The sequence below is a fragment of the Echiichthys vipera genome (genome assembly GCF_963691815.1).
Source record: "Echiichthys vipera genome assembly, chromosome: 12".
Classification (NCBI taxonomy): domain Eukaryota; kingdom Metazoa; phylum Chordata; class Actinopteri; order Perciformes; family Trachinidae; genus Echiichthys; species Echiichthys vipera.
The window spans coordinates 22,523,842-22,535,457 of NC_139837.1; the positions used below are offsets into that span (position 1 = coordinate 22,523,842).

The 11,616-nt window shown below is 42.9% G+C and overlaps 1 protein-coding gene across 1 annotated transcript; it reads left to right on the forward strand.

Annotated features, from left to right (window-relative positions):
* Positions 1–5,095: 5,095 nt before the first annotated feature.
* ky (kyphoscoliosis peptidase) lies at positions 5,096–10,426 on the forward strand. Its single transcript, XM_083923886.1, has 7 exons — positions 5,096–5,155; positions 6,071–6,672; positions 7,174–7,288; positions 7,438–7,555; positions 7,902–8,093; positions 8,358–8,548; positions 8,673–10,426. The coding sequence occupies exons 2-7, from the start codon at positions 6,091–6,093 to the stop codon at positions 9,998–10,000; spliced, it is 2,526 nt and encodes an 841-aa protein (XP_083780012.1). The 5' UTR covers positions 5,096–5,155; positions 6,071–6,090; the 3' UTR covers positions 10,001–10,426.
* Positions 10,427–11,616: the final 1,190 nt, after the last annotated feature.

Below are 11,616 nucleotides of genomic sequence, written 5' to 3' on the forward strand. Positions count from 1 at the left end.
TTAAACATGGAATTCAATTTCAATGCAATTGTATTTATAGTGCCAGATCATAACAAAAGTTATCTCAAGACACTTTACAGAGTGAGTTTAGACACACCGACTTATTTATGGTTTACATAGACCCAACAGCTCCTCCATGAGCAGCACACTATCTATAAGAATAATAATAATAATAATAATAATAATAATATTCATGATAACATGAATTAAATGAGAATAAATGTTTTCTGATGATGTTTGTAAACACCTGGCTAAGACATACCATGGTTGATTGAGAAACACACAGAATATTTTCTTTTTTGTATTTAATCAGATAAGTTGTGAAGTTCAGTCGGTAATAATGATAATGATAAACGTATTAATATAACACTGGGCATTGCTGCTCTCAGCGTAACTCTCTCTGGACAAATAAAGGTAAACCTGTTCAAACTGTTTCCCCATGATTTTATGGGAATTGTTTTCAAAAGCAAAATGCATCAGTGTTTCATAAGACAAGAGGTTGTGTTTTTACTGTCCTGTTTATGATCTTGTAACCTGATCGACCTGACTGATTTGACTTGGAAGCTCTTGTGAGGGTCATGACCAAAGCTTTGAGCAACACTCAAAAACGATACAACCTGTGATACAGACTTTCATCTAAGTATGTGCCTGTAATTTATCTGGTTAAACTTGTTCATTTTAAAGCAAACTTTTTGACTTGGCTATTGTTGAAGTAGAGAAATTATTCCATATAGCATTCCCCTTTTTACCTGTTATCCAAATTGAGACAACTGATAGTGTACCCATCAGCTATAATGCTGGAAAACTGTGGCTACAGGCAACTACTACAGTTGAATAAAGAATTTGAACATATATGTAACATTTCTGCATTCAAATGTCCAAAAACAACTATACCTATGTTATATATATTTTTGTGTGCATTATCCAAAAGGTTTCCAACAATCCAGACCTAGACATATCTGTAATTTTTTTTCAAGGACATTGAGCGTGTCCTTTTCATCACCTCTCTTTTCCTTTAACTCCTCTAGTTGCTATATATTCTGGCATAACACACACATGGGAGAAGTGAGCTTTTGCATTAACTTTATGTCATTTTGCAACACGCTCAGGTTAATCCACAAGAGATCTAATATATTGATATGATCTTTCATCCGGTTAAGATGATAAGAAAAATGCTAAGACAAGTGGCTCATGCTAATGCTTGGCGGCTAAATCATACAGTTTTAAACGCTCAGGTTAGTTTTAGTATGTTTTGACCACAGACAACAGCGCAAGGCTGCCCCGCGATTAAATAGCTACAATTGTCGGCTACAGTAGCTGCAGTCGTCTCATCTCATGCTAATTAGCTAGCTAGCACACCCTGTTCCTTCTGCCTCATTTCCCGCGGATAGGAGATTTAACCAGGGTCTACAATCTGTCTCATAAGCTGCTGTCCACTCTTCTCACAGCAAAGAAGTCTCTCAGCAGCAGCGTAGCGTGTGTGTCAAAAGCCTTTCCCCCGGTGCTGAAAAATGACACTGACATGTGAAATATATTGTGATGTTGGGGTTTTAGACGGCTAATGTTAACTTGTTTACTAACATGACAACCAATGGCAGATTCATGCAGCGTAGTTGCAGCTATCTAGCTAAACTTAGCTCGCTTGCTCGCTAAACGGTCAGCTACAACCACAAACAGAATATGGTTCTATGGGACACACTATGGTTGTATCATTAGAATGACATGATATGAGTTAACGCTACTAACAAAAATGAACAAAACATCAATAGATTGTCTGTGAATAATATTTCTGCCTCAGAAATCCGATACATGTTCATCGTCAATGGTGTCTGACATTTATATATCATATATATACATATTGTACATTTAAGGCAAGTTATTTTTTTTTTTATCTTCTATGGGAAATATACCACAACTATTTCCAAAGAAGCCAAGATCAGTGTAGTACCACGGGCATTTGTATGAGCCCCTGCACTGTAGCTGCTGAAGTATAATCACTAGTGGTTATGTTTACCAATGGTGATTAAAACAATGCATTCAAATAACAATATATAACCCATCCATTATTACAGAGGCCAGCTGTCCACATCATGCTGCTTTTAAGCTGCATTCACCAGCTGTTGAGAGGGGGAGAACTGCTATCAGCTGAATGCTGGGAGTTCTTGGCTGTGGTAGGGAAGTTTGGAAACTCAGTGGTTTTAATTATTTTATGCCAAGAACCCCCAGGTACAGGGGATGCACTTCATACAGCACATCCCTATAAGAACACTTTTACAAAGAGACTCTCTCTGATCAAACTTTTATTTGTATCTGTAGGTGGGAGTCAGCCTTTTGATCATAGCAGTCACTCTGCACTCTATGATTTTTTTTCTTACAATTTGCTATAAAAACTAAAGTCCGAGACGGAACTCTTTCTGTTTTTAATGCACTCAGATTGTAGCTCCTGCTGCTGCACCTACACGCCACTGCCACAGTAATGATTTAATCAGCTTTTTTATCATCTAAAAATAGCACGAATCAGAGGTCTCTCAGTCCACGTGAGATTTTGAAAATCTCAATCATGCCTTCATCTCCAGCAGGGTGCAATGCACTCTTGTTCTTGCTCTTTCTCAAAAAGACAACTGCACCACATTTTGACTGCCGCTGCTACAATACGAGAACCAACACAGCTGAGGACATTACACAAGCTTCACGTTAGTTATAGATAGATCTTAAAGTGCCTCTGCTAGTTTATATATCACATAACAGCCCAAGGGCAAAATATCTTTTTGATATGTTTAGAGAATCTAAACAAAGTTGGCCCCTTAGATCTCAAGGAAACCGTTTTTTTTGCCTCAGGTCAGAAGCAAATATGATAACGATTGATTTGACTACTACACTGCTCACACCAAGATCAGCGCAACATACACCCCAACTTAAGCCCCTTTCAACTTTTCAATATTCAAATCCTCTTATTTTCCTATGGCTTTGATTTTACTGCATTTCTAATATACTTTGTACTTTTTTTTTTATTTGCCCATACAGTCCAGATTGTAGTTTAGATTAGCTCAAAACCAAATGCATTAGTCAGTGTGAAAGTTAATTCCTGATAAAAAAAACAAATCCTAATTCAAAGTCCACTTACTTGCTTTTTCTGGACTTTCAACAGCATCTTCTTCCTCTGCCCAGATGGAGTTTAAGCAGTTCACTGTTTTCATCAACCTTTGGTCTTTGGTGGGGTGGGGGAAAATTCTGTTCAAGTACATAGATAAGTAAGCTTTTAATTGTTCTAGGAGTGACACTATCATTGCTTTCAAAATAAGGATGTGTATTTAGTGACCACTGTACTGAGACCCCATAGTCTATTAACTTCAATGATATAAATGCATGTAAATTAAGGAACCACCTCGACAGGTTTGTCTGATGGTTAAATAGTGTGGATGGTTGCTTAAACCAGACATCTAAAGACATCCCCCAAAAGCGACTGTTAAACATATTTTCTCACCATAAGAAATTCACTAATGCCTGGAAGCAGATTAGCATTCCTCTCTTTTTCAGTTTCTTTTTCATTGCCCTAACCCATCAATGCTTCACATCTCCCCTCCATGTGTTTCACCTCTTTTCTGAGTTGGAGAGATCCCCCCCCCCCTTTGCTCCTCTGCTCTCCCTAATAAGCCAGTGCGAGGTTCCTTGGCTGACAGCTGTTCCAGATGGTATTATTACTCCGCGGTTTCACAGTCAGCTGGCTCGGGATCCACCACCAGCGGAGGTGACTGTCCCTCCACCGCACCCACGCATCAACATCGACACCAACACAAACACAAACACAAACATATGGTGGAGTTATGTAATACTGTATCTGTGGGATGATGTGATACGCTGATCACCCAACAAGTTGTACTTCTTCCTCTTCATTTTTTGGTGGTTCGATTTGACAAAAGCCATGTTCCAGGAGTGGTCTCCTTTCTGCAGTATTTATGTATGAACACATTCAGAGCACAGTGAGGAACATAGAAAATGATACTTAATTGTGCATTGATTAAAGTACATTTAGGACTGTGTCAGTGTTTCCCTGCATGTCTCTGTTTCTCATTTCACTTCCATTCCTACCTATATCTACATTGTATTCCTATATTATTCCTATATTTCTTGTTGGGTTTCTTGTTGGGTTGTGAAACACCTTTCTATGTGTTAAATATTTTTGGAAATTCTGTTCCATATTGGCATATCCTATTGCTGGGGTGAGGATCAACGTGAATCTTTAAAAAAAATATGATTTATGATCAATATTTTTACAACAAGCGTGCAAATGACTGTGTAATGTAAAAGCAACACATAATTATCACCCAACTCAGCAGTTCCGTCAGCTCTGCAGGGTTTTTTTCTGACTCATTGGTTTACTGGCCCGCAAATGTTTCTCAATGGTCTCACAGTGTAATTTTTTTGGACTGGAGGCAGCTGTTTTGAGATGTGAAAGTGCTGATAAACCAACTGTACTCCACCTGCTGCGGTTGGAACTGAAACAGTTTTAAGCGTGAACATGTTTTAAGGCATTGCATGTGATACTGATCTTTTCGATTAAATGGAACAGGGGTGACTGAGTGTGTGCTTGATGTTGATGTGGGCGTTATCGTATACCAGGACCCTTCATAAACCCTTTTGTCCCTTTCTTTCTTTTAACTTCTCGTCGAATCCGACCCCTCTGTTGCAACCCACACGTGCTCACGTGCCAACCTTCCCACCCGCCCATCAACGCCATACGTTCTGTACACATTGGCAATCCATATGGACACATGCCAACATGCCTACACACACACACATCCACAAATTCATACTGCGCTCTGATATGCTGCAGTGTATGTGCTGATCAGCCAATTCATGTAGAGAGCACAAGCACATCGGAAAACATACATCTGTAAGCCCCACGCACACATTGCGCACACTTACAAATACACACACGCAGACGTCACACTCCTCAGTTGGGGCTTACTCTATTGGCTGGTCTTAACTGCTTTGTAGTATTTTTAGGTCTGTTATTCTGGGGCCTGTCCTGGCAGGCCAGGACTGGGAGGGTATATAAGCCTCCCCCTGCAACTGGGGACCACTGAGAACACAGTGGAAACATCTCTGCCCGACACTCCAACAAACATCCAGCAGGCATTTAAATCCTCTCAGGGTGAGTAAACTTTTACGGGATGTAACGACATAAACCTACCTAGACTGGGATTTTACTTTTATGTGTTAATCTGACATAAATCTGCATTTTAAAGAGTTATCATGAAGTATTAGTGACATTAAAATGCCGTACGATTCTAGATAAGCACTTGTTTGGAAAAAAGATCAGGATTTGGTTTTATCATGGGGACTGGATTTGCTCCAAAAACACAAATGGTGATACCTTATGATATCCTTGGGGACCTTCACTGTAGACGTACACCAGGAAGGTCAGAGGTCAGGGTCAGCAGCAGCGCAGTGCTCACAGAGCTTATAGGAATTAGTGGCCTGCTGAAGGACACTTGAGCTGGGCAGACACTTGCCAACATCGTGCTTCAGCTTGGGTCATCCGGTTGAAGGGCGGTCAGTGCGTGCGCTGTGCCAACCTGCTGGCCCTTCGAAAGAATAAACCGATACATATTAACCAGATCACCAAGTTTCAGTCAAAGTATGCTCATCAATGTGTTCACACATGTTGCTCATTTTTAAGACATGTTGAATACAGCCATCAATCTGCAGGTTCATCACACACAGGAAGTTATAAGGTCATACTAATCTGGTGAAGGCTTTGACTTTTTTTGCACGGTTAGCTGTGACAATGACTAATGATTCCAACCTTTGCATTCATTTCTGGTCATGAATAGACATGATATAATTGCCAATTCATCACTGTCTAACACAGAATGTACTGTATGGAAAATACTTTCTGCTTCACTCAGTGCAGAATGTTCTATGGAACTTTCCAACAGCAACATGTGTTTGATTGTAAGTTACTGATTGAGGAACTGAAGCCATACCTGCTCACAGGATTAAGAATAATAGCATGAAAGAAAATGACTACTGTCTTTTAAATAGCATCTACCTTCTCTTTGGTTAGGACGCCATGCTTCCGGCATAATGTCAGCTAAAGTTGCAATTCAGAAGTTCTCCTTCCCCTTCTCCTGTGCTGCTCGCCTTTCTCAGCAAGATGAGGTGACCCAGAAAGGATGCGTACAGGTGAAGGCCCTGGAGCTTCATGACCTCCCGGAGAATCAAATCTTAAGCAAAGCGAGCCCTGTTGCTGTTATAGGGGCTCTGGTACATAATAATGAGAAACAGGCCCGGGAGAGCTCAAAGCCTCCTCCTCAGGGAGACAAGGCAGCTGCCCATGTCCTGGTCTGTGCTGAAGCTTCCCAAAGTGCTGTGGTCTCCAGGCAGAGCGTGTTTGAGAAACTAACAGTTGACAGTGAAGATCAGCGTCCTGCAGCAAAGAGACAGCTGTCGTCAGAGAGCGCAGCCAGGACCATCACCGTGGTGAAGAAGAGCGCGGTGAGGAAGGAGGCGGAGGAACACAGGCAGCTGAAACCAAAAGCACACCTGGGACAGAGGCTGTCACCGAGCCCTGTGGCCGTAGGGAAGAGGAGACGTCGAAAGGACCTCTTCACCAACACCGAGGTCTTCCACAGGGTCGATTCACATGTCATCAGGGCAGGAGCAGAGGTGACAACACATAAACAGGACATATATATATAGGTAGCACTAACATTTTTACTGTTGCCAGCCAAAGTGAAAATCTACCCGGCACTAGCAAAAACATAGTTTGTGAGCAAAGCTTATTCATACTTTAAAACCATTTGCAGCAAAAAACAAGACCTCAGCTGCCTAGCACGGAGAAGGGTCTTTGTGTTCGTGAGCTCTGCAGGAAAAGCATTAAGCAATGCCAGCAATAAATACATAACACATACCCTAGCTCTCAGGCAGCACTTGCATCCTTGAGCATGGATGAATAACCTGGTTTGTTCAATAATCTGAACACTGGGCGACATTGAAAGATGCTGGTAAATAGGATGATGCTGTGAGACGATGATGAGGAAAAAAACAACTGTGATAGTTGTTGACAGGTCTATGTTAAAGTATTAATTACTTTAAGGACTAAGTGCCTATGAAAGCAAATCGAATAGTGAAAATTTCATTGTGTGTGTGCGTGTGTGTTTGTTGCAGCTGAAGGAAAAGTGTGTGTATGATGTAAAGGCGATAGTACAGAGCATCACACAAGGAGCCAGAAATGAGCTGGAGAGGCTTCGTGCCATCTGGGTCTGGCTGTGCCACAACATCGGTGGGTATTTACTGATCTATATATACTTGCATAGAAATCCTAGTGTACAACCTACATTATGAATTCTGGGATAGGAGATGAATCTATTTTCAGGGCAGGTGTTTATATTTACTCCTTGTTTTGCAATAAAAGGAATGTTGTCTTAACAGAGTATGATGTGAGTGGCTACCTTGGCCGCTCAGAGAAGCTCAGTTCCCCAGAGGAAGTGATAGCAGCTGGTCGGGGGGTGTGCTGCGGCTACTCCGTCCTCTGTACAGAGATGTGCAGGTAAACACAACTAAAATCTTTCAATAAGTAAGACACTGAGGATGTCTTCAATGTCGATACTTTCATATGGCTCACTAAAATAAACTGAAACTAATGGCTGGCTGGAAGAAAACCCATTCAGAGTGCTTCTGAAAAGGTGTTATAATGCAACCACATTACAAAACATATCGCACAATATGATTCTGACGCCATCCGTATGTGAGTATAGACTCAAAAACATTCCTTCTCTATTCTTCCCTCCAGTCATTTAGTATTGATTGTGTTTCAAACCTAAAGCACATTCAATAACTTTAAGGTCACAGGATATAAAATAAGTGAATGTGCTCCATTTGTTTTTTGTTTACAGAGAGGTGGGCATTGAGTGCCAAGAAGTGCCGGGTCACAGTAAGGGCATCGGGTACCTTCAGGGCCAGAGCCTGGAGAATGTGAAATCTGATCACTTGTGGAACTCTGTACTTCTGGGAGGACAGTGGTTCCTATTGGACGCCTGTTGGGGAGCAGGACGAGTAGATATAGAACATGAAAGCTTCATCAAAAGGTTTGAGAAGGGAAGAGCGGATAATGATTCCACAACATTCACTATTCAGTGGTGATGTAGTTTTCTGTAAAATACAGCCAAACTGGTAATATAAAGCCTAATCTGTGTGATTAATATCTTTTAATTCCTACTGCAAACATTCAATAAAATCACTATAGCACTGCAATCATGACAAGTTTGCTCTTTGGTTTGTCATCATACATGAGAAACCAGCTGCGAGTCGAGTCTCAAACCAGTGTGCCGTCTCCATCTGTTGCCTCCCAGGTTCGACGATTTCTATTTCCTAACAGACCCAGAGGAGTTCATAGATTCACACTTCCCCGATGAGACGAAATGGCAGCTCCTGGACAAGCCCATCCCCCGGGAGGAGTTTGAGAGGAGGGTGTTCAAGACCTCAGCCTTCTTCACCATGGGACTCAGGCTGATTCAGCCTCATTACTGTCACATCGTCACAGGTCTGTCCTCACTTCTGTTGATTAGATTATATACATATCATTTAGTATCGTATTTTCCTGTATATAAAGAGAAATGGTCTTAAAACTTCTTTAACAATTCACTTCTAATGTTCTTCTTTCTAAGATGATGGCGAGGCAAACGTGTCCCTCAGCTTCTCCAGGCCAACAACTTTTACCTACGAGATCACACAGCATCGGGACCTTCTCCACTGTGGAGCTCCAGAGCACAAAGAGTCCAGCAACTCCTCCTTTGGCCTCCTAACAGTTTCCCATCGGAGCATGAAGCTGCAGCTCCTGCCACCTGCAAGTGGCGTGTATGACGTGAAGGTGTTTGCCAGACCTGAAACAGCCACCACACCTCTGATATGGGTCTGCTCCTTCACAGTCGAGTGTCCGATCCCCAGGGCCAGGGAGGAGATCCCAGAGAACCCCTTCTTGTCTTGGGGCCTGCAGCCTGTTGCAGGATCTCTGGGCGTCACAGGCAGCAGCCAGGGCAGCAAGGCTGCAGAGGTGGAAGAAGGCGTCTTTGAGTTGACGTTGAAGACATCCAGGCCTCTGATGGTGCTGTGTGAACTGGTCCACCCACAACTGGAAGCTGCTGTAGCCAAGCGCTGCCTAGCTACTCAGATTCAACCGGATGTTCTCACCTGCCATGTCCTATGCCCCTTGCGAGGCTTCTACCGGCTGTCAGTGTTTGTGCGAGACTATGAGAAAACAGAAGTCAAGTTCCAGAATGCTGCAAACTTCCTGTTGCACTGTAAAGGGAAGGTGGTTAGTCCGGTTGAGCTCTACCCTCCTAACCTGGGCTCGGTGTGCGGGCCCGGGACCCGCACATTAGAGGCGGGGCTGTCCAAATTCAGCCACACAACAGCGCTGGTGAGTACCCAGCAAGGCAAGTGTAACATCACCTTCCACAACCAGCAGGACCTTGAGCTTCACACTGTGCTCAGCAGAGAAGAGAACAAAACAGCAGCAATCCCGCTTTCACGGCACCTCTTCTGCACATACACAGACAGCAAGGTGACGGTGAGCATCAGCCTACCTGAGGCTGGGTTGTATCGGCTTGGCCTGTATGCTAAGATCACTCATGGCGGAGAATTCAACCCCATGTGTGACTTTGTTCTGAGGAACAGCTGTGATCATCCGGGGCCTCCTTTCCCCTGCGTCTACTCAGCCTGGAGGAAAGGCTGCGTGCTCTTTGAGCCTCGCGTGGGCCTGCTGGAGCCCCTCTCATGGGTGCGCTTCAGGGTGAGGGTCCCCGGGGCCCAGAGGGTGAGCGTGATGGGAGAGACACGAACTGATCTGAAACTGAATAAGAGCAGAGTCTGGGAGGGAGAGGTTTTCAGTGGAAACAGTCTCCAACAAATGAAACTGGCTGCCACAACAGGGGAGTCCAGTGACATGTCTGTTTTGATGACCTTTGACATCAAGCAGTTGGAGGGAGAAGTGTGAAAAAGGCTGGTGAAGAGCAGATGGATAGTTCTCTGAACAAAGACTGGGGTAGAAATGATTTGCCCATTATTCAAACTGTGAGCCATAATCTTTCAGGTTTAACTGCATCAACACAACACAGATAGTCATAAAAAGGTGTATGAATTTTTTATTTGAAATATGCTCCTGTGAATGTGTAAACTTTGTTGTAATGAAGTGATGCAAATGCAATACCAAACTTACCTGGCAACTCTTTGTGATTTTTTTTTGAAAGCTATTATTTGATCCAGGTAGTGTTCTGTACAAAAGCTGTGGTCAGCTGGGGTGCTCAGTGATATGCTGATCAAGAGTGCATTTGTGCTTTAATATTATATTTTGAGAAGTTAACCTGCATTATGAAATGATGGTTGTGAAAAAGTTTGCAATTAAAATATCACGTAAAAACAATATCTTCGACTTTTAGTTTCCACATTTACAGGCCTATCATTGATCTTTAAACCTCTTTAGCCCAAACAGTGGAACTGCTGTGTAGTACATTATTGGGACCCATCTTACAAATCTAATTAATAAATTATCACTATCTTGAAAACAAACAAACACTTATTTAACCAATGCAGTCTAATACAGTCATGCAATAAGCCCTCCTCATGAGAGTTTCAGTTTGAAGGACATAGATGGCAGAGCTGTAGAAGCAAAATGACATCATACAGAAAAGTTGTTTTTTTCTTCCCTCACTGATGTCAAAGTAAAGCAACACAATTCTACTGCACCAAGGACTGCAGCCTTTACTGCAGGACTGTTGTATTAAACTGCACTACTTTTAGCTGGGCGTACATGGTGAACTGGCAACTGTGTGGATGGTAGTTTAACAACATGAACTAATGCTGTTGCTGGCCCATGCAGCTAGAAACAGTGAAACCCAGGTGAGAGTGTATGCTGGGGTCAAGGCTGGTGACATCTTCCTTTGTAACCCATCAAAACATGCAACACACTGGCTCATTGGCTTCAGATGGAAAAAAAGATCCCACTTAATAAAAGGTTAACAAATCCAGCACTGTACAGTGCACTATTTTTTGCAGTGACCTGGCTCCACTCTGCAGGATTTGGCAGACGCCAGTGAGAGTGATGAGTGTTTACATGTGGCTGTCATAATAGCCCACAAATAGCCTCAGCTCACTGCCTTTGTAAAAATACAATAGAGGTGTGGGGAGGAGAAAAAGGGCGGTATGGTAAGAGTGTTCTTAAAGTGTGTTAAGTGTATCTGGGCAGGGGGTCTTGCCTTGGTCGCTGGGGAGAAACAGGCGGCAGAGGAGGTGGTAGGAGAGAGGCGAGGAAACGCTGATGTCAGAGGTGAGCCATGTGGAGGACTGTATCTGCCTGGCAACAAGGACACACACACACACGCGCGCACACACAATGAAGAAATTGAAGGCTAAAACTTTGTGTGCAAGATTCCTCACATTCTCTCAGCACTTCTTCAGCTGCCATTTCTCGCTCACACACACACACACACACACACACACACACACACACACACACACACACACACACACACACACACACACACACACACACACACACACACACACACACACACACACACACACACACACACACACACACACACACACACACAC